Below are 24,988 nucleotides of genomic sequence, written 5' to 3' on the forward strand. Positions count from 1 at the left end.
TTTTGCTGTAAGTGGGAGATGGTGGGGCTATTTCTTGCTGGGCATCAATATTCCAATAAGTATTTCATTCAGTCCAAATCTAACACTTACAAACTGGGTTATACATGGATCTACTATTTATTATCTTTGAGATTTATTTATAAAATTATTCTAATGATAGTAACTTTGTCATAGAAATGTGATGGTGAAAGAAAAATCAGGCCTATAAAATCAGTGCATAATGAAGCATAATGTAAATGTATATTATTATCATTCATTTCTGATATGCTACAGAGGCATCTGTTAGCTTCCTCATCACATTCTAGTAGTATGAATTGAAATGGCAAAAAAAAGAAGAAATATTAGTAATTCTAATTGCTTAGGCTTAATGAGAAATATACTAGACATCACTTGTTTTTTACACGTTTTAAATCACTTCTACAGTTTTATTCACTAAGAAAGAGGAAATAAGTATGATTCCTATAAACTAATAATTTCTTATGAAATTATGAACTATAAGGAGGAATTTTCAAGAAAAAACAGTTTTTTATTTTCATCAGCTGAAAATAGAAACTGGTAAAGTTATTATATTGATAGCAGTTATAAATAACCATCTAAACCTGGAACCTATCACAAATATCAACTGCATATAAAAATGTTATTCCAAATAAACATATTTTCTATTTCATCTTTAGGATACAGTAAATTGAAAAACCCTAGGGAAATATATAATTCATAAGTAATAAAGTGAAAAGGAAAACAGACGATCCATTCTTGTCTGGAATGCACAATCATTGTCCCCTGCAGTATTATGCTTTACAGAATATTTGCTTTGATATGCATCTCAAAACTCCAGGGCCTTGAAGATTAAAGAAACTACAGTCTATTTAGAATGTGAAATTGTGAAATATGTTTAATTTGGTGAAAAGCAAATGCTTTGTTCTTTAAGTCTGCTTAATTATTATGGATTGCTACACATCTCAACCTCACTTTGAGATAGTTTATACGTAGCATTAAAAAAACTGCATTTCAAATACCCATTCTATCTCTTATTTAGGCATATATAGTTTGAAAAATAATGCTATCACATTTTTTATTTACTAGTTTGTAAATGTATGATAATACTAAGGGGCAAACTTGTTGAAAGATAAATACACAACATTTTTCAGCTCTTGATACATTAGAACAAATAGGTTTCTAAAATGAAGGAATATGAAACAAAATAAAAACAAAGCTAAAACAGTTATTAATCTGACCTTCAAAAAATCAAATAAATGTTAGTGTAAGATGATTCAATCATGATAATTTTGACTATGCAGAAGAGGATAAATGTAGCCAACACTATTCTTTACTTAAAAACACTCAATCTTAATTAATGTTTGTTGATGACTCAAAAAATTATCAGTCCAATTTAAAAAATGTATTAAATTCCATCATTCTTCATTTTTCTTTAGTTCACACATATACTATTTATCTTCAGTTCTATATAGTAATTGTGAATAGTTTAAGCTAATTTTTATTATGAGAAATCTGTAACCTTTAAAGTAAAAAATAAATACTATATCATATTTGAACTTAAGCAGAGCAAATTACATAGAGGGTGCAGACAAGAAACAAATATTATTTTAAGAGTTTTTAAAAAGGTTTGTTTTACTCCATCCTAAACTATCTCCAGAAGTTAATATAAAATTGTTTAACTGTTCCCTCTGCCCTATTAGAGAGCTCAATTGTCAAATTAGTTGTTGCCAATCTGGAATGAATGATGGAAGAATTGTATGTGTTGAATAATTAAGTTTTACATTAAAGTGAGGAGGGTAATGGCATGGAGGCTTTTTCTGATTAGTGTGGCACATAATTGGAAGTTACCTGCTACTTCTAGAAGAGGAAAAGAGACTCAACAGACTCAACTGCTAGTTGCAAGATTCTAATAATATACAGTTGGAAGCAAGTATAGACTTGCATGTGGGTATAAATATATTTATAATTATAATGAAAACAAGCACATTGTGTAGGAAGTATTCAGATGAACCATGTGCATTAATTTTAGTGACTAATGTAAACTTGGAGTTTTCAAACTTCTGTTACATTTGCCTCCCATAGAAGAGCATCCTTCCCTTGATTAATCATCTCACCCTACTTCTAAGGAGGGCAGGGTGCCAGAGATGGCAGGTAAACAGTACTACTCAGTGTGATCTATTACTGTGCTTTTCATATACCCTAACTGCTATAAGTAAATTTAACTGTGTTTGCTGATCTGTTGATGTCAATGATTTAGAAACTAGTTTATTTATCATAGATATGCATGAATGAGGTCACATTTACTTTTCATTAGGATTATGAAAGTATTTCAAAACATTATCATTGGCCTTCCCTGGTGGCGCAGCAGTTGAGTGGTTGAGCGCTGGGCTGCGAAGCTGCCCACAGTCTCTGCAGCGCCAGTTCAATCCCCGGCTACCGGCGAGAGTCCTACATGGCGTGCAGACCTCTCCTGCAGCCCACTGCTCCCCTCAGCAGTGTATTTCGTCAGTCTGCCTGTCCTGTTCCTCGCTCTGGCTCTGGTGAATTCTCTCACCTCCCAGCTTCTGACTGTACCCAGTGATTGTATAAATAAATAAATCCTTAAAAAAAAATCATTATTTCATTCATTTAAAAATTCTTTGGTGTTACTAGTGCCATCAATTGTCTAAGTGGTTTAAAATTAATTCATTCTATTAACAATAAGAACTTTGGGCTTCCCTGGTGACCTAGGGGTTAAATCTCAGCTCTCTCACTGCTACAACCTGAGTTCGATCCATGGCCAGGGAGCTGACTCACATGGCGCAGCTGACCTCTCCTGTCTTGTTCACTGTTCCTCTCAGCAGTGTATTTCAGTCAATCCGCCTGTTCTGTTCCCCACTCTGCCTCTGGTGAATCCTCTCAATCCCATCCTCCCTGCACCTCTGGCCTACGCCCCAGTTCTTGTATGCATGAACAAATAAATCTTCAAAAAAAAAATTAAATTCCTAGCAGAGAAAAAGCTTTGTCATGAAGTCAAATGAGATACTATGAGATACTATACTTCCTTCTTTGTGTAAGGGGATTCAAGAAACACAGATAAAAGTGGTGAAAATTAAAAGAATTGATTCAACCATATGTTAGAGAGGATCAAGATAAACTGAAATTCTCAAACACTACTCTTTGAGAGTGCAAGATTGTTCAACTACTTTACAACACAGTTGGACAGTTTCTTATCAATAGACACACTCGTAATCTGACAAATACATATAATCCTAGATCTTAACTCAAAAGAAGTTCAACAAATTTCCATATAAACACTTGATACAAATGTCTGTGACAACATTTTCTCTAATAGCCCAAAAATGAAAACAACCAAATGCCAAAGTTAAATGGGCTAAAACCAAACCAAACAAAAATCTGTTTGTATGCCTTACACCCAAGGATGAACTTCAGAATGATTATATGGTAGGAGAAAACTACACAACAGAATAGTCAGTTTATACAAAATTTTGGAAAGGCAATCTATACTAAAATATACAAATGTACCATGGCAGACAGGGAGAGGGACAATCAAGGGAAGGGAGAGACAGTTAGATTTAACATCTTATTCAGGATGATGATTTCACCAGTGCTTGTCCCCAAGCCCATCAGTCAGTGTGTAGTCAAACCAGGACCTCAGAGAAGCAAATTCCCCAGCATCAAATGGTGGTTCAGAAGTGACTCAGTCTCATCAAGGAGACCCATACCCCCAAGAAGAAGTACACAGCCACCTTTTCAAAGGTCACCCTGCCCCCCAGGAAAGACACCCACGCTTTCTGGCAGCTACTGCAGTCCTGGCCCCTATTCCACTGTTCTTTAGTCACACCAAAGCCAAGTCACTCAGTGTAGCTGACACCATCAGGGTCTGTGGGAGTGTGGGGCCAAAGACAGGAGAGGAAGGATTCCCCAGCCACAGCAATCACCGTCCCAGCCCTGGTGAGACCCATGGGTGGCTGCACCAAGCCCCAGAAACCCCTCAGTACTCTGGAGTCTGTGAGCTGAATAAACACACCTGAGAACTGAGGGTAGTTCTTGTTGATAAAACTCAAGTAGTGTGGCTTGAGAGTCAATGAACTTACCCTTGAGAAACCACAATAGGCTACTTCTCACTCTGACAAAAAAATATCTACTAAAAGAAAACTTCTTACCTGACTGGAAAAGCTTATTAAAGTGCTGTAAAAGGCATGTTAAAGATGATTTCCCTGCCCACCATCACCTCATGAGGATCAAGTAGCGTTTTCACTTAATTGAGATATCACAAGCTACAAGAAGCTACAGTCTATTCACATTATAAGTACTCTAATAAACAGCAGCAGAGAAAGGAAGCTATGCTGTTCCATCCTGATGCTTTTCATTTCACTTTTGCTATAAAGGGTTATTCATCCCCTCACACTACAAACTCACATTTACCTAAGAGTCAGAAACATAAACTTTTGCAAGCTGGAATCAGGTGGTGTGTCTGATGGTTTTATTTTTAATATTAGCTGAAGGAAATCTTCAGCATTATGCTTTTTTTTTATTTCATCTAGAGAAAGGTCAAACTACTTATTGGAAAATTCTGAAATAATAAGAAAAAAATCTCTGGCAAATTTTAAGGTGACATTAAGGCAAAGTATTTTTTTTTTTCCAGCCGCTGACTCTGTGCATTTAGGAGTTTACCCTATTTAAGGAGATCCTGCTTCAGCCAGACTTATGGAATAAGGTGCAGATTTAATCATTTCCTGTTTGATGTCACTCAAAATGGGTAACTACTATCCAGTTCTGAGAATAAGTGATATCTAACTTTTAGTGAAAGTTTAAAATTAATCTCTGTAACACAGGGGATATTTGGTATGTCATAGGAATTTTTTTGTGTGGCATTTTTACTAAAAGGAATGGCTAAAATTCCTCCTGAGTAATTAGGATTGTGAATCCAGTTTTGGTCATTTTCTGAGTATGTATATATCTCTGAGTTGATTGCTATAATCATGATATGAGAGGCATTTTTGGAAAATTTAAATTGCTACACCGAGGAACTTAACTATTTACAACAATAAGCATTCCATCTGTGTAGTGCTGTATGAAATTTTTACTGTTTTCATTTATCCTTTTTACACATAACTGGATTTAGACAATTAAATTCAAATACGTCTACCATGAAATAGAATCTGCTTATAAAGCAAACATATCATCTAATAAACGTGATTTAAAGAGTAGAACTTGTATGCTCATTTTTTTTCAAAATTTTCTCATGAGGTTAATCTTGATTCCTGTAATAAACTTCATCTATGACCAGATGCTGGTCAACGAAATGCTTTATTTCATTGTTCAAGCAGGTTGTTTACACATAGTTTATGACAGTGATCAAGTTTCAGTATTGTCATAATTATATCTTTCCTCACTTATGGGGCTTAATATTTTATCTTTCAGCCTGTGTGACTCATGAAGAGAACAATTTATCCAGTGAAGAATCACTGGATATTTGAGCCAATGTTATTCCTTTTAAATGAAGAGCCAGGAAACTCAGTGTAATTGCCTACATTCTGGGGAACTGTCCATGTTTGGAAAAAGATTTGTTGGGTCATTAGTGGTATTTCACTCTGAATGAAAACCATTTTTTATATATAAATGATATAAGAAAAGAAAGATATTCTGATTAAGGGGAATTATTTCCAAATAACTATTAGTTGGGGTTATTTCCCTCTTTTTAGTCTAACATAGTACATTGAATATTGTACAAAACATAAACCAATTGATAAGATAATATGATCTGACTTATTGCTTAGAAACAACACTGTGTTGGAAATCTTCCCTTTCTAAGCAACAGAAAGGATGTTACTCACCATAGGACCAGGTGGCCCATCTTGGCCTGCAGCTCCAGGGAGACCTTGTTCTCCCTGTAGAAAATCAACATTTATTAGTATTAGGACTATTAGTATTATTAACAAAAACAGACATATTTATTTCTTTATTTTAATTTTAGAGCTACAAGAAAGAAAGTAATCATCACCTTTGAATTCCATTAGATGAAGAACATCTACAAACACAGTAAGAAGAGCCTCCCTGGTGGCGCAGAGGTTAAAGACAGCTCTATCAAGCTATCAACAGCCACTGAAGCAAGAGTTCAATCCCTGGCTGGCCAGGGAGCAACCCACATGGTGCAGCAGACCTCTCCTGTCTAGTCCGCTGCTCCCCTCAGCAGTGTATTTTGGTAGATATGCCTGTTCTGCTCCCCACTCTCTCTGGCGAATCCTCTCACCCTCCATATCTCTGGCTTACGCGTCAGTTCTTGTATGCATAAATAAATAAATCTTTAAAAAATACTGTAAGCAATTTTGAGCCTTTTTAATGTGAGTATATCTACATATATACCCTGATGGAACTATGTAATTCACACAAACAAGTGACATAAGAATTCTATCCTTTTTTATTCATGCATAAAAATTTCACATCTTTGAGATTGTAGGGTTCAATTTTCTAGTCTTACTCTATAAGTTAGAATTTTGTGATGAATTTATTAACAAAATGACACACTTGAATGTGTCATTTAAGAGTATCTGGACTATAATTATTACACCATATTTATTGAATTCCCTTAAAACATTTACTCTATAACTTATAATGCTGCCATAAAAAGTCCCATTCACTTTTTTTCAGAAATAATTTTTTTTTTAAAGCACCTTTTAGGACAGATGCTTACCACAGGGCCAGGGATGCCCCGAAGTCCTTCTGGACCTGTCTTTCCAGCAGGTCCCTGGGGGCCAACTGGGCCAGTTTTTCCAGCAGGACCTTCAGCACCTGCTTCACCCTTTTGGAAAAGAAAATATGCAAACAATTAATAATGAAGGAAGATGTCATTGATTTATTAAAAGTATTGTTACAGATGGTCAATGTATGCATAAACTTTTCAAACATAATTCCTTTAAAACATATCTTACCTTAGCACCTTTTTCACCTTGTCTTCCCTCTGCACCAGCAGCTCCTGGGGGACCCTAAAAACATAATATTCCATTTAAAATATGTATTGAGTAAAAGTATTACAGTTGAGGACAATTTAAATTATAACAGTTTCTAATAAATCACAGTTTCCTATAGCTCTTTGGTGTAAAACACAAGGAAAAGCCAAACCCTTTATATATTTCCAATTAGCATATTAAGACTATTATAAATAAGTGAGCCACAGATTGGGTAGAACATAGATAATCACATTGTACCAGTGTAAGGAAACACCAAAGATAGAGTTTTTAAAGAATTGCTGATAACTTAGCCACAATTAGTCTTTTGAATAATCAGAAACCATATATCTTGCTGTGTCAATAGAAATGGACTGATTGTATTGGATTTCACTTCTATCTTTCCATGTGTTTTATGAGTGTCACCTTTCTAAGTCTTAGAGCATGGACATAGTCATGTATTTTTATGTTTAAACCAGAACAGAGCATGTAAAATCTTGATCGAACTATGTAATTCACATAAACAAGTGACATAGGAATAGTATCATTTTTTAAAGCCTAGTATGAGAGTCAGAGCAGAAAAAAATATTCACACTTAAGAAGTCAGAAGAAGCATTGAAGAAGATGGTCTGCTATTTTCATGACTCTTGCATAGCTGGGATGGATGGAGAAATGTTAAATAAACAATACAAGGGTTGTGGTGCTAACCCACAGCCTGTTGAAAATCCATGTATATAGCAGATCCCTAAATGGCAACACTAATCCCTTCTATAGACACAATTGTATAATTAAAATATGAGTCCAATAATACATTGACATTGCATAATTCATTCTAAATGGCATAATTTAAAATGTTACAACTATGCTTTTTTATCTAATACTGTGATATATGCAATAAAACAATGAAAATACTGAATTTCATTTTATTGACATTAAAAAGATAAAATTAAAAATAAGTAAAACAACTAAAGCTGGAAAAGGTTAATTAAAAATCACTTAGTGATTTCTAATGGAGCTGGTGGGAAAAACCAAATTATCATACCGTCACCTTCAATGTGTTTTCATAATTTCTTGATTCAATTTTATTGAAATATTTTTAAAATATGTACTTTAGGAATCAGGGTTACAGTTTAGCATAGTGTGTATATGCATTTCAACAACTACTACTTGTATGAAAGTCTACATAAAGACTAAAGGACAAAACATATCTATACTAAAATAAAGTGTCTTCCTGTGTGACACAAAGTTCACAAAACTGATAAATATGTTGTGATTGGCTCATGGACTAACAATTATTTAAATACCCCACCCAAAATGGCCCACCCATCTGGTCTAGATGGTAGCAATAGTTCTGTGAATATTAAATCATGAAGTGATTAATATTTCAAGAGGAAGAACTCATCTTAAAGTAAGCTGACCCTGTACTGGACTAATCATAAAGCAAAGTTGACTGTAATTTATAGTGAGCCTTATAGTATATGCAGGTTCCAAATCTGTGTATTCAGCCAACAGATATCTGACATCCAGAGTTAGTTTAAACCCTGACTGGGGAACCTATGAGGAGGAAAAAAATATCCTGTGAAAATAGACCCACACTGTCGAAAGTATTGGTTCAGTGATACAATCTTCTATCTTTGTAAAGTTTCTATTTACCTAGTTCTCTTTAGTTCTTTTTTTTTGTCTCTGTGACTAAACATTTAACAAATATTTAGCAACTAAATATTTAGTATTTCTGAACTTCAGTTTTTAGTATTTCTTAATTTTTTAGTATTTCTGAACTTCAGTATTTCTGAACTTCAGATAGGTATCAAATGTTATAAAAAGAATTCTGGGGGCTTCCCTGGTGGCACAAGGGGTTAAGTCTCAGCACTATCAAGATATTGGCAGCCACTGCAGCATGACTTTGATCCCCAGCCAGGTAGCTGACCCACATATGGCAAACTGACCTCTCCTGTCTCAGCCACTGCTCCCCCAGCAGTGTATTTCAGTAAATCTGCCTGTTCTGCTCCCCACTCTGTCTCTGGTGAATCCTCTCACCTCTTACACCTATGGCTACAACCTAACTCTTATATGCATAAGTAAAATAAAATCTTGAAAAAAAATTCTCTTTCTATAAAATTGGTGTTAAATTTATTTATTTATTATTTTTAAAGAAGATTTATTTGTTTTTATACAAGAGCTGGGGTACAGGCCAGAGGCATGGGAGGGTGAGAGGATGCACCGGAGACAGAGCGGGGAACAGAACAGGCAGACTGACTGAAATACACTGCTGAGGGGAGCAGCAGGCGATACATGAGAGGTCTGCTACACCATATGGGCATCTCCCTGGCCGGCCGGGAATTAAACCTGCCTGCAGAGACTGTGGACTGCTTCATAGCACTGCACTCAACCCGCTGTGCCACCGGGGAGTCCCAGAATTGGTGTTAAATTTAAATGCTATCACACATTTTAAAATATTTTCAAATGTTCTAATGTAGCAGTATCAAAGAAAGGTATGGAAATTTACATGTAAAGGCTGGGCTTAGAATAACTGACTTCAGATCTTGGCTCTGTCACTACCTGCATGGTCTTGGAGAACTTGCACGCCCTGTTTGTGCTTCAGTTTACTTCTCTGCCCTAATGTTGCTAATAACAGTAGGTTGTGTTCCATAGTCATTGTGAGAATTCTATGAGTTGATAAGTACAAATGGCTTGTGACAGTGCCCAAGACACAGAAAACACTGTGTACATATTGACACTGTCATTATTGTCTAAAATTATTAAACAGCATTATTCTTCATTAAAGTATTTTATCTATACTTTTCAACATATCAGTAATCTAACAAAATCTAACAAAACAGACTTTCAAAATACATTTGTCGACACCTTGTCAATGAATTACTTTTCCTATAATGTTATTCATTATACAAAATAAATTCCATGTTTAAAACCAGTCTGAAATAGAAAATTTCAGGTAGGTTAAAAATATACTGTATAGTACAAGCCTATAACAGAATTGTATCATGATATCTGATATTCTAATTTCCTTCTTACATTTATGCAGCCATATATGAAACATAATACTTGATAATTCTAAAACTTGCAATATAATAACAGAAATGAATGACAAACTATGTAATATTCAGAGAATCAAATAAAATAATTTTTCAAGGTAGAAATGAAATATAATAATCAGCATGATTTCTAAATTTTGGGTTTTTTAATTACACTGAGTGCTTCATAACTGTATTTGTGCCATTTTAGGCAGCCCTTTCAGCTGAACATAAGCAGGGCATTGATTTGATAGTCCACTAAAATAAGAGTGTTTTTGGCCTGTAAATCTGTTCAATATATCATAACAATAACTCATACCAGGAAATACAAAATTTCAATGTTAGACTAAAATATTTATTTTATTTCCATTATTTACTTGATTTTTTGGTTTGTATTTAACAGGGGTCAAGATTCAATCTGATGGTTAAAATTTTCTATGAAAGTTCAGATATAAAGATTAAAAAAGAAATTTAATGATCTCCAAGAAACTGCATTTCATTTTCCCTTAGAACTTCTTGTTTTCATTTGTCTACTTCAATTTTTGCAGTGAATTGGAATAAAAATTATCAACTGAGATTGGGGTTAGAGGTTGGGGACAGTGGTCACTGTGGTGTTAATTGGTGAGAATAAGGTGAGGCAAGAGGATGACTTTCTCTCTTTCAGATGCTGTATTAATATTCTAATGGTGAATATAAGCTAGACCTTCATATGGTCTTTTAAATATACTTCTAAAATGAATATCAAGCACTTCATCAAACAGAGTTCTGTGAACTCATTTATCTCTGAGAGAGTAAATTAAGACATCATTAGTAATTATTTTCTCAACATCATCACCGTAACTTCTTACATTATTAGACTTTCATTGTGCTTCAACCCCAAATTAAGAAATTGCATTTATATAAAAATATATATAGTATAACCAGTGTGTTGAAGCAGGAACAATATGTTAATATATGCATTGAAATTGAAGTGCATCTTTTTAGCTTCATACTATTTATGCAACTGGATTTCTATATTGAAGCATAGGCTTCAAATATTTCCTAGTGTTAAAATGTTGAGTCACACTTTATTTTGGTGTGATGTTTAAAATATTAACCTAATGCAAAGTGGCTAAAACAACCATAATGAGTAAGAATTAAGGAGTAGAAATTATTAAATTCATCTGAATAATAGAATTTTCCTTAGTTTTTAAAAGTTTTTCTTTACACTAGTGACATAAAAATATAGGGTCTTATCCTGAAATGATTGCATATAAACACATGAGCTTTATAGTTCATTTATAAATTTCTGGGGTTTTTTTCTTTTGAAAAGCAAGTCATCAACTATCTAAAAAATGATAAAAATACTGCTTTCTTGCAAATGAGAAGAGAAAATACAAGAAAATTTGAAAATCCTAGAGAATTTTAACATAAACTACAAATATGTATATACATATGTATATTTACACATATATAGCAAAGCTTCCTCTGTATTTGTACAATAAACATTATCAGTTATTATTTTAATTTTATTTTGAACTTTCTTTTGGAAATGTTAGATTTCATAAAATTCTATTTAATATGTGAATTTTCAATTTGCAATGTTTAAATTAGTGTAGTCTGTTCTAAAATTTTTTTCAATAAAAGGCCATGAAATTAAATTTGGTTTCAAACAGCTATAATAACTTGAGTATTAAAATTACTTGACTTATCAATACTAACTTTATAATACTCTAGTTCCTTAAGGTGATATACATTTATTCTTAAGTTTTACAAATGCAGGACAAATGTTCATGCACGTTAAATGACAAATAATTTTCCCATTTGTTCAATAACTGTTGAAATGTTGTTTTTCAATATCACTGCCACTCACAACATTCTGATCAATAGTCTATTAGGAAGGTTTGTTAACATTTATTTGTAATATTCACTCATGGAAAAAAAGTGATAATATTTTTTAACACTTTTTTTTAATCATTACTATTCTGCTATAAGATGCTATAGCAATACTGTTAAATTAGTCTACTTTTCTGTTGCCTCTAATCCTAACGACAGAAGAGATATTCATTTTCACAAAATATATACAAAGCTTACCGAAATTTACATGTTCTAACTCAACCATGTAAAGGGAAATATATGGTAAGGCAGTTGTTCATTCTCTCAAATCACATGTGTGTAGATCATATATTGTACATTATTTCATAAGACTTTGTTCTTACTGTTTCTATTAAGATGACATTTAGTTGACTATGACATCAAAGACATCACTCTGCTCACAGAACAAAGGCTGGTGAGAACAGAAGTCTTCCCATGACTTTCAGCTCACAAATTCACACTGAACTATTCCCCTGGGGATTAAGATGATTTGTTTGCCCACTGAATAAAAGAGTGACCTCAGGTTTGTACAGTACACTTAAGTTCCCAAGTACTTCCTTCTTCTTTACTCCATTAAATCACTAGTTTTTTCAAATTAGTCCTAAACCCTGTTGTTTGGCAAATCCACTTTATCAAAATATATGCAATTATCAAAAATTTAAATCCTCCCTTTTTGGGCAATAGTTCTCATATGAACTTCCTTTACACTGATACAGCATTTTACATAAACATGCACCAAAGAATAGTACAAATTTAATGTACATTATACCAATATGTATCAATTTAACAGAATCATAATAAATACAGTCCTTTGAAAATGTAATTAATTTTTATAGACTTTTGTATGTCATCCAGTTAGTTCAATATGAATCATTTTATTGTCAAAGAAAAATTCAATAATAAACAAAAGTAAACTACCTGGAAGTTATTATGAATTTATTACCAATAAAATTTCAATTTACACAACTCAGGAATTTAATGAAAATGCCTGAATCTTCTTTTTACTTGTATATTTTGTTTAATATGTTCATTTACTTTCTAAATATTGCCATTCCTTAAGCTCCAAATAAATACAGATATTGGTCATGATGCTTCAAATATAATTTTATTAATTTAATTTAGTCCTCATTTCAGCAAAAATTAGTGTGCTTATTTTATAAATGAGAAAATTGATATTCAAAGAAATGAACTTACTCTAAGTTATAAATCTAGGTAGCAAAGAAGGACTTGAAACCAGTTTTGTTAGATTCTAATGCAACAGTATTCAGTATTCTTCTATGTGTTGATAGTTGTGAAGAGTGTCAGCTTATAAATTGAGCAAAATCTAAATAAATAATTTGCATTTATATTTTTTAGCTAAGCCAGCTATTTTTCAGGCTAAGGTAGTACTCTTGATTAAATTAACTAATTTGGTTGATTTCAATTTAAAAGAGTACAAGCATTAATTGTTAGTGTTAAATGAGAGCAAATAATAGTTTTAACAATGATTGTTGACACGAGAATAATCTTTCACACCATTAAAAATATACTTTACTCTGCTGATGAAAACAGACTATTGTGTAAAACATATAAAGTCAATTAAGCCCGTCAGTTTATCCAAATCTAATATAGGATGCAATTGAACACAACATGTTAAATAGCTTTCAGGTTAGATTTAATGATGACACATTTGTAAAGAGAAAAGCCTGCACGATGGTGCTCAGTCAGACTGACCTAAGGTTGATTTTTCTGCTGTATTAAAATGAACGTAAATAGCTTTGTAGGCAATGCACAGTCATCACCATTCTCAAGTCATTAATAATTCATGGATACAGAGTCTTCTAATTTTGTTTACAGTGACTGGAGTGGATTAAAATAGCTCATTGTATTTGTATAAATTGTTTAAAATGAGAGGATAGAACATCCCCACAATTTTTTATGAGACTATTTAAAAAATTCATCAAAAAGCAAAAAGGGAGAATTCCCAATGAAGAACTTTTAAATAATGCTGAAGAAAAAATATAATAGAGAGAATGAGACAATTAAGTATTTTACTAGTTCTTTCAACATGTAAATGCATTACTTCCCATTTTTCCCTCACAATAATTGTCACCCTCTTCCTTTCAGAAATGAATGCCATCCTAAATTTTGATTAATCATGGCTTTAATCTTCTTTGTCATTTTTTACCACTGATGTCTAAATGCTACATCATGTATTGCAGATTTTTTTGCATATTATAGAAATACATGAACGTACAATCTCCAGCTCGATGTTATTATATTTTCAACCATAAAAAAGGATGCAGTGCAGTCACTTTCAGCAAAAAGGAGGGAATTTGAGAGAATTATGTGCAGCCTAGTCAGAATAATAAAAACAAATACTGGACATTTGCTCCTTTGTCAAAGATTAGTTGACCGGCTATAAACCGGAGACACACTGGGGGGGGGGGTGGTAGGGAGTAGGATCAAAACAAGGGGGGTAGGAATTGTATGGGAACTATAACCTAGATGAAAATGCATACATTGTGTAAAAATGAAAAAAATGATGTAAAAATATATAAATAAAAAATGAAAAAATAAATGGATGATTGAATGAAAAAAATAATACTAAAAAAATTGGATATTTACATAGCACACAATTAGACAACTCAAAATACTTTTCAAAACTAATAGATATTAACATTCGAAGGCTCTGAGGTTAAGAGGCAGGGGGGAAGGGGAAAAAAATGGGGACATAAGAGATAGTAGGGGAAAAATACTATAAACATTTTCTCCTTAACATCAGCCATTTGTAATTTATTTATATTGATTTGTGAGTCTGCAATATATTCACTTTCATTGCTGTATAATATCTTAGTTTATTGATATATCACAGTACTTTTATAGTTTACTGTATCATGAAAAAGTGATATAGATAATTGTTTTATACATATATACACACGTGCATACATACGTAGACACATATATACATGTGTATCTTGGTGAAAGTGTGTAGATATCACCTAGAATGTGTACCTAGGAATGAAATTACAAGATGGCAGGAAAATTTCATGATCAATTCTACCAGGTAACATACAGCAGTTTTTCTAAAGCAGTTGTATCTATTAACTTACAATAACTGCACACTAATCTCTATTATACATTTGAAATTGTCCTCTCCAACCTTTGGCCTGTTACACTTAAATTTCTGTCATTTCATGGATATGAGATGGTATCTCAATATCATTTCTAACACAAATTATCTGAACTTTTACACATATCTTTTCATGTATCTGCGGAGTATTTCTGTCATATAACTTCCTGACTTTTGCTGATATTTATTCTATTTGTGAAGATCTTAATTTGTTGGACATACTTAAATATTTTTTTCTTTGCAAGTTTTCTATATTCTAGAAATACTTTCTTCTAATTGGATATTTTCTTTTTCAAATTTTTAGATAAGAAGAAACTTTTAATTTTAATATATTTGACACATCAATCTTTTCCATTCTGGCCAAATCTGTGTGCTTAGAATCTATGACTAGAGGTCATACATTTATTGTCCAATAATCTTTGCTAAAATATTCCAAAGCTTTTTTCATATTTAAATTATAATTCAACTGGAATTGATTTTCTGTGAACAGAGAGAGGTAAGTTCCAATTTAATTTTTTTCCATATAGATGTTCAGGTTTCCCAGCATAATTTATTCAAGTTTATCCTTTATCCATTGACCTGCCATGTCTAATTTGTATCAAATTGTGCTTCTACATTCTTTGAGTTTTTTTTTTTTTTTTTTTTTAGGCTCTCTTCATTGAAACCATTGACCTATCTAAGTTAATATAAAAATGCAAAATTTTGCTAATACTTTACCTTAATTCCTTATTTTCTACCTGTCTCTTCGATGCGCTCACAGTTTTCTATTTCGCCAAGATCGTGCTTACTTAAAAAAATTAAGCATTCAACTGTTTTAAAATGCATGATCTGGGGCCTCCCCAGTGGCGCAGCGGTTGAGCGCTGGGTTGCAAAGCTGCCCGCAGCCTTTGCAGAGCCAGTTTGATCCTGGGCCGCTGGGCGAGGGTCCTGCATGGTGCGCAGACCTCTCCTGTTGGGCCCGCTGCTCCCCTCAGCAGTGTACTTCGGTCCTTCTGCCTGCTCTGCTCCCTGCTCTGGCTCTGGTGAATTCTCTCACCCTCCCGTGCTTCTGACTGTACCCAGTGCTTGTATAAATAAATAAATCTTTAAAAAAAAATAAAAAAAAATGCATGATCTACCACTGTATAGCTACATCTTATACCCCTATACCCTGAGTTGATATACAGGGTACCATAGGATCTTTTACAACAGCTATGATATTTGTACCAAGGGGAGACCTTAGTACAGGGAGGTGGGAAACTACTTTTATTGTGACACAGATGGGTAAATTGTGTTCTGTTTCAATCAGTGTTTTGAAAAATTTAAAAATTACCCTTATCTCTAGGAATTACAATGTGTTACCTATAACTTACTTATATTTAAATTTATACACATATATGCAAATTATCCATAGATAGCAGATAATGAATAGATGCTTCAATAGAGAATTTTTAATACTTACTCTTTTTCCAGGAGGACCTGGTGGACCAGCCTCACCAGATGGGCCTGGAGGACCCTACAAAATGTAAAAAATGTTTTTAAAGAAATTATTATAGCCCATAGCTCTTTTAAAATTCTGAACTAAAACCAATTTTTTTTCTTCATTTCCCCACATCTGTCTCACCTGGAAAAATCTCACCCCTACTTCAGATATCTAAATTTCCTCTGCATACCTATAGTTAGAACAAGTAAATTCATAAGAAAAATTCTTGCTAGTTAGAAAAAAGTGACTCAGACTCCTGTTTAACTGTGTTCTTTCAAAAAGTGCTAACTTCTATCTGGAAATCATTTAAGAGACATACCACTTAATGGAATCATGTGGCCAATAATTCCACTCATATTTCATAATTTATGAAATCATAAAATTATTGCCTTGAAAGTTCTTCTTGTGCAGCACCAGCAAAGTTTTTATGCTAAGGTGTATGTGTCCCACTGGGATATGATCTTCGAGTCTTCTCCACCCAGAATAAGCCTAGATCTCTTTGCAAATATTCAGTGAGAAAGGCTCTAGAGACAAAGCTGTGTTGTGTTAGGAGTATAGTGTGACACCTACATAAATTAGTGTCCTCCATTATTTGTCTAAAAAATCTATGTGGCCAAAGTACCCCCACATTGAAAAAAAATAGTCCTACATTTATGTTCAGTAAATTAAGTTAGTGTTTAAAGTATTCATACTAACGATATGCTGTTTTACTTGGCTTTCTTCTGTCTTATTTTTATTTTTAAAATAACTTGTTTTTTTTAAAAACACAAATGGATAGATGATTTTGATACAGCATGATAGAATGTATAACTACATTTTTTATTGTAGTTGTTTATATTAAATAACAAGTAACCATTTTTAGTGTAGTTGTTTATATTAAATAACAAGTAACTACATTTTTATTGTAGTTGTTTACATAAAGTAACAAGTAAATACTTCATAAGATCAACTTTGATCTGGAATTCAAGAATAACTGATGATTTTTTGGAAAAATATTACATATATTGTTATGCTTTTGAATGGTTGATCATATTTTGTTACTGCTATAAAGTGCCTCAAGACAATGAAAGATGAAATAAAATTGGTGTGCTTCCTTACCGGCTGGCCAGGATCTCCGTCTTCACCCTTATCACCACCAACACCATCTTGACCCTATAAATGGGCAGTAGAAAGTGAATTCAGATATTTCACATTATTAGTTGACTTTTATCAGAAAAAAAGTACTATAGTCTTATCTTTGCACCTTTTCAAGATAAATTATTACCAGATGGAGAAATAAAAAATGTACTATATTTTTTTTCTTTTTAAGGATCAGATATTTTATACTATTGCTTGACTTTTATCAGAAAAAGAGGTACTACAGTCTTAGAATGTTCTCAAGATAAATTATTACCAGATGGGTAAATACAAAAGTATATTCTTTCTTTTTAAGAATTGTGTTATATCTCTCACAAATAAAGATTTGGGAAGTTACTATCTTAAATTTAAAATATAGTTTATACTAGATATAAGAAAAGGAGAGGATGTTGTTTGTATTCAGGGATGATACATGCTTTTGTTATGAATAAATATGGTAAAATTAAGGTAGGATTTGCATTACAGAAGAGACTAAGATGAAAGCAAAGAACCCATAACTCTGAAAATGCTACTTAGATAATTAGTTTGTGCAACCCAACCAAGTCTGGGGAGCTAACCCAAATGAAAAGAATAATCATGCAGCAGAGATCTAATAGACTCCAACTACATTAATTTTGTTGTTGTAGTTGTGAAAGCAGTTTATGTTTTCTTTTTTTTTTCTATTTGTTGTGTTCACTTAAGACATTTCTTTAACAATTCATCACTGAGACATAGAAACATCTTCACCAAAACAATGCCTTTATTTTTCCATGATACTTACTGAAGGGCCAGGTTCCCCAGGAGGACCAGGATCTCCAGGAAAACCTACAGGACCCTGGTATGATATTTTTAAAGGAAAGGAAATAAATGGAACATTTTTATAAAATCATGATTTTTTGAAATTGAAGAGGTAAAAGTCATGCAAACTACATGAGAATGTATTTCTTCTGCTACAAAGCACATTAAAAATGAAGTCAACTGAGATGCTTAGGGATAGATTAAATAATGATAAGTTGATTTCACCAACTATAGGCCAGCTTCTACGCTTTCTAATCTTTCTACAAAAAGTTCCATAATGGTTTTGACATAGATGCCACTTACAGGAGGACCAAGCTCACTCACCGGGTTACCCTTAGGGCCATCATCTCCTGGCGGCCCCTTAGCACCAGGAGGTCCAGCAGCACCAGGTGGACCAGCTTCTCCTTTTTCCCCTCTTTCTCCTTTGGGGCCCTATACAATGTAAGAAAAAAGAAAGAATATCTCATGAGCTCCAAGTAAGATTTTCTTAACTTCAGTCTATTGGGACAGAGTATTCTTTGCTATGGAGGGCTATCCTGTGCATGAAAACAGCACCCCGATCTCTACTAATGAAGTATCAACAGCTGCCTTCCCTCCTAGTTTGACAAGCAAATATGTCTTGGTTTCCTGGGGATGAATTAACATCTGGTTGAAAATAACCTAAATAATAGTATGATACTATATAATTATGTTTACTTGGTGTTTTGGTTTCTTTTGTAAACAGTCCACCAAAAATAATTAGACAATAAATAGCTTATAATATTAAACTCCTAACTTAAGCCAAATGTGACTTTTTTTATATCAGTCAAAATATACAGAAGATACACAAAAATATTAAACAAGAAAGCTCTGTATTTGTGATTAGTCCTAATGGACCGGACAGGGAAAGCAAATAACTGAGTTGCGGCTAGGAGTTATGTGACAAGTTTCAAGTGTGCTGAAATAAACACCTGCATCAATTACACCTTAAACTGACAATAAGACAGCACTTACGCCTGTGCCTGCTTCTCCTGGAGGCCCAGGGTTCCCTGCTTCACCGGGTTCACCCTATATGTAAAGAAGAGACAGAAAGAATATTAGAACACAGAAAAGATGTTTGACATTTGTAAAATTACATTCATGGCTGACCATGAGAGTTTAGACTAGCCCTGAAATCATTGTAGTATTTAAAAGGTTTTGAGACACTTTAATAAGAGGAAGAACTTTTTCCATGACTGACCTCAATACACTTATTTCTCTAGTAAAGAGGCAGAACTAGATAGGGTGGGTGCTACAAATTTCAGTAAGCAGCTAATAGTTAATTTATTAATCCAGGTTATTACCGAACTGCACAAAAATATATCTGCATATTCCCTAACAATTGTGTATTTGTACTGTATCAATATTCATATTGTGATTAATTGATTATTCCACCAAATTGAAATCCCAACAAAGGACAATACACAAGGCTACACATGGCCTTTTAAAAATGCTCCTTTGTCTGCTTGTATTTATGCAAGTGTACCTTTTTCTTAGTGAACTCTGGAGTCATAGGTTGTGTGTGTTTTCAGTTTAGTAGATATTGCCAAAGAGTTTCCAAAATAAGTGTACCAATTTACATCCCAGAGAAGTATTTAAAAGTTCAGTTGATTCTACATCCTTGCTAACACTTCAATCTGTCTATTTTTTTTTTAAGATTTATTTATTTATACAAGCACTGGGGTACAGACCAGAGGCAAGGAAGGGTGAGAGATTCACCAGCAACAGAGCAGGGAGTGAGACAGGAGAGGTCTGCCATGCCATGTGGGTATCTCCTTGGCCGGCTGGGAATCGAACTGGTGCTTCAGAGGCTGCAGACAGCTTCACAGAGCTGTGCTCAATCTACTGCACCGCCGGGGAGGCCTTATTTTCTTTTTTAATCATTCATGTGAGTATGTGGTGCTAATGCATTATACTTTTAATTTGCACTGTCTTCTAAGTTGCCTTCAAATTTCCACGTTTTCACATGCTTATTATTTCATATTTTTATTGGCCATTTTGATATGCTCTGTGCAATACAACTTCAAGACTTCTGCCCATTTTTCTTTTCTACACTTTAACTCTTATTGATTAATGAGTTTTTTTCAGATATATAAGTTGGAAATTCCTTATACCATGGTCAAACTTTCCTTCTCACTATTTTAGTGGTGTCTTTTAATAAAATGAAGTTCATAATGTCTTCTTTTTCTTTTAGAGGTAGTGTGGTCACAAAAGAAATTTTTTTAAATTTTTTTTAAAGATTTATTTATTTATACAAGAACCAGGTTACAGGCCAGATGTGCAGGAGGGTGAGAAGATTCACCAGAGACAGAGTGGGGAACAGAACAGGCTGACTGACGAAATACACTGCCGAGGGGAGCAGCGGGCGAGACAGGAGAGGTCTGTCGCGACATGTGGGACCCTCGCCAGCCGGCCGGGATTGAACCGGTGCTGCAGAGGCTGCGAACAGCTTCACAGCATGGCGCTCAACTGCCTGCGCCACCTGGGGAGGCCCCACAAAAGATATTTTATGAATTTTTCTAAAGTTGCTATCTTTATTTTAGTTTTAAATTGTGTGTTTTTTTTTTTTATCAAGGTGACATTGCTTTACAATACTGTATATGATTTAGAGAAATAGGGCTATACCTTTGCAGATGTATGTTATCTTTGGAGGAGAGGGTTGGTTTCTCTCTTATGTTCATCAGACTATTTGTCCTTGAGTCAATACCAATGGTCTTAATTAGATTTATATAAATCTGATGTAAGGTACAATAAGTCTTCCTCATCTGTTTTTTGAAATAGAGTTGCAACTATTATTTTTTATATAAATATTATTAAAGATTGCCATTTCTACAAATGACTTCCTGATATTTTCATTGAGATTGAGATGGATTTATACAACTAAATCTAAATAAATTTTGTCTCTAATGCATGAATAATATATCTGTTTATTTCTATCTTCCTTAATAACACAATGATGTTATTTTTAGTATAGGGTTCTTTCATAGATTTATTAAGCTAGGTACTTGATGTTTTTGTTGCAAAATGGAATATTTAAAATTTTAATTTCTATTTGTTACTAATATATATAAATGAAATTATATTTTATGTTGGTCTTCAATTAGGTAATTTTGCTAAATTCTAGTTCTTTGCATGTAATTCCTTTGCAATTGCTACATCACATCTATATTGTTTGCCAGGAAAAAAAAAAAAGACGACCTTACAATCGCAAACTCTATTTTGCTTTTGATTTCTTGGGTGCCAGGAGTTACCTATTGTTTGTTTTTTTCCCCCAATTTTTCTACCTAGAACCTCCAATACTATAAAATAATGATTATGTCTGGCTGGTCTCAAGCTGAGAAAAAAGTTTTGGAATTTTCACCATTAAGTGTCATGTTTGTGGGAGATTTCTTATATTGATTTTAAGAAAAACATTGTATTATTATGCATGCCAATAAATGTTTATTGGCATCAAAGTGGCTTAGGAGATAACAGACACATGTTAAATTCATTATTCACATCTTGATGTTAACTTTGAAAACTATAATTACCTGACTCTATTAACCAGATATTTGTCAAGCATTGACAAACATTTATATCATACATACAAATACACATACATGGATATACAAATATTAGCATTGTCACTATACATTTATTGCCTTGATTGAAATTTCAAAATGAAGTGATTTCAATAGTTGTTTCATTTTTACCGCTTAAATCCCTCCTATTTTTTTCTAAAAGTCTTTAGTTGCTTGCTTTTCAATACATGTATTAAATGATTACAATTCAGCTGTGAATCCTCTTCTGAACTTATGAACTATTGATTACAAATCAACTTCTAAATCCTATATATCTGAGGATATGGTATTACAAATTTGATAGCCTTTATTATTTCCCAGTATAGATATGGAAGGCTATTTCATAGTTCAGCAAACAAATAAATCTCTTAGACTAGTAAGTTTTATTTATGAAGGTCTGTCACTAATGCCTCCCACTTAGAAATGAATAAAAATATCATATTCCACGAGTAATATTTCAACTGAAAAAACACAGTATATTCATTTACCATGTTTCTACACAAAATCAGTAGCACCAGAAAATTTGAAGAGGAAATTTTATAAAATGTTAAGACCTGATTTTCCTTTAATTACTTTAATTAATTTTCCTTTAATTCCTGTAATTAATCTGCTATTTTCGATATCCCCACTATTGCTCATAAATTGGTTTGAAATGTATTACTGTGAACATAAACATACTACCAGGGCACAGAACATTTTATGTACATAATTCTTAATCTTTGATAATATATATATGTGTTTTAACTTTCAGAATTATCTATGTAATGGTTGACACTATCAAATTTATTAATTGTGTTGTTTATGAATTATTTTCTCCTCAAGATGAGTAGCAAATATTTCCGAGTGAATATCTTGGATAAACCTTACAAGTAAAATATTGCATTTGCATTATTTATAAAGCAATGAATCATTCAGCTATCTCAGCATGATGGAATGATATATAAGTACAATTTCTATAAGCTGTTATTCATCTTTTTTTTTTTAATAGAGGTATGCTTTATTTATTTGTTTGCTGGTTTGTTTGTTTGTTTTGTTTATACATGCACTGGGTACAGTCAGAAGCACGGGAGGGTGAGAGAATTCACCAGAGCCAGAGCGGGGAGCAGAGCAGGCAGAAGGACCGAAGTACACTGCTGAGAGGAGCAGCGGGCGGCAGGAGAGGTCTGCCCGCCATGTGGGACCCTCCTCTGGTGGCCGGGGAACAGCCGGGGATCGAACCGGGGGCAGCTTCGCAACCCAGCGCTCAACCGCTGCGCCACCGGGGAGGCCCTGTTATTCATCTTTGAAATAAAATTTCAGCAGTTTGCCATTCAATTGCAAAATTTCATATTAAAAAATTCATGTATAGAATATATCAACATATACAGCATACTTCATGATCTTACTTATATTTGGAATTTAAATATTTAAACTCAAGTAAGCAGAGAGCAAAGTGGTGGTCCCCAGGGACTTAGGGGTGGGAAAATGGGGAGCTGTCGGTCAAAACAAGTATGAAATTTCAGTTGTGCTAGATGAATACATTCTGGACATTTAAAGGATGCCAATATGGGCCTCCCTGGTGGTGCAAGGGGTTAAGACACAATCTATGAAGCTATCCGCAGCCTATGCAGCATGAGTTCGATCCTTGGCCAGGGAGCCACTCACATGGCACAGCCGACCTCTCCTGGCTCACCCACTGCTCCCCTCAGCGGTGTACTTCAGTCAATCTGCCTGTTTTGTTCCCCACTCTGTCTCTGGTGAATTCTCTCACCCCCCCACACCTCTGGCCTACACCCCAGTTCTTGTATGTATAAACAAATAAATCTTTAAAAAAATAAATAAAGGAGGTCAATATGCCTATAGTTAACAACACTGAATAATATGCTCAAAATCTACTAGAGGACAGATAGATAGATCATAAGTGTTCTCCCAACACAGTGAAACAAAAGATATCGGGTGATGGGTATGCTAATTACCGGCAATGTGGTATTATTTTACGATGCATTTTTGTATATATATTAAAACATCAAGTTGTACACCTTAAATTCATTTAATTATTATTTGTCAATTATACCTCAATAAATATTAGGAAAAAATAACAAAACCCAATTGGTCATGTACGAAATATTTTCTTATGCACCACATGACCCACAGATAATCACAGAAGTTAGGACAAAAGAGAAATAACTACTTTTAGTTACCTGCTATTTAGTCAGAAAAATAACTTTACTAGTTGAAAGAAAATAGCCACCCACTACATATTTCATTGTTCCCCTATAATTGGTGTCCATGACAAAGTTAAACAGATTATGAAGGGATTACTTTAACTTTTTTAATGAGGGTCATGGTAGGTGACAAAAAGGCGGGTTTAAGAAATTGTCAAAAGTTAAAGACAGGTTGTTAAATAGTCTTCATTTTAGAATAATGCATTCATATTCATTTTTTTAAATACAGATGAACAATAACTTTTTGTATACCTAAATCATCAAATATGTTTAAATCTTTAGGTAATGTTCTGATATATATTCTTTTTTTTAAAATATTTATTTTTTTATTTATACAAGCACTGGGTATGGGGACGCAGAATAGACAGACTGATGAAGTACACTGCTGAGGGGAGCAGCGGGTGAGATAGGAGAGGTCTGTGCGCCATGTGGGACCTTCGCCAGCGGCTGGGGATTGAACTGGCACTGCAGAGGCTGCAGGCAGCTTCACAGTCCACCACTCAACCAATGCGCCACTGGGGAGGCCCTGATATATGTTCTTGTTTAAGAAGGTCATTGAAGTACAAAACCAGCCAGAGCAAATATATATTACATGAAAAACTGATTAAACATATTTATGCAAAATGTAATATGACTAAAGGATATCAGTATTTTTTTCCCTTCTTTTCTTTTATTGAATTAGTAACTTGGAATAACATTTCCTAAATAGAAATAGCAGAGCATTTGGCCAGAATCAAAGTCTATGAGGAAATTATAGCAATTTATATTAGCCCAGAGTAGAGAAAAAAAAAAAAAGTTCAAGTTTATCTATTGCCTCTTTGTCAAATAGAGTTTTTTTAAATAAGGAAAAATTAACACTATGCCTTTTTGTGTAATAAGTTTAAA

At 33.6% G+C, this 24,988-nt stretch overlaps 1 protein-coding gene across 5 annotated transcripts in view; it reads right to left on the bottom strand.

Annotated features, from left to right (window-relative positions):
• The window catches only part of COL11A1 (collagen type XI alpha 1 chain), a gene marked incomplete at its 3' end in the record, with an annotated part of 194,034 nt that overhangs the window by 16,118 nt on the left and 152,928 nt on the right, over window positions 1-24,988 (bottom strand). For all 5 annotated transcript variants that reach the window (XM_084242704.1, XM_084242702.1, XM_084242705.1 and 2 more), the window contains 8 exons: window positions 19,315-19,368; window positions 18,646-18,753; window positions 18,305-18,358; window positions 17,506-17,559; window positions 16,387-16,440; window positions 6,933-6,986; window positions 6,695-6,802; window positions 5,838-5,891 (listed from right to left, as the gene is read on the bottom strand). In XM_084242704.1, the coding sequence (XP_084098830.1) occupies window positions 5,838-5,891; window positions 6,695-6,802; window positions 6,933-6,986; window positions 16,387-16,440; window positions 17,506-17,559; window positions 18,305-18,358; window positions 18,646-18,753; window positions 19,315-19,368 (540 nt within the window). The remainder of the gene's footprint in view (window positions 1-5,837; window positions 5,892-6,694; window positions 6,803-6,932; window positions 6,987-16,386; window positions 16,441-17,505; window positions 17,560-18,304; window positions 18,359-18,645; window positions 18,754-19,314; window positions 19,369-24,988) is intronic.

The sequence above is a fragment of the Talpa europaea genome (genome assembly GCF_964194135.1).
Source record: "Talpa europaea genome assembly, chromosome: 9".
NCBI classification, from domain to species: Eukaryota; Metazoa; Chordata; class Mammalia; order Eulipotyphla; family Talpidae; genus Talpa; species Talpa europaea.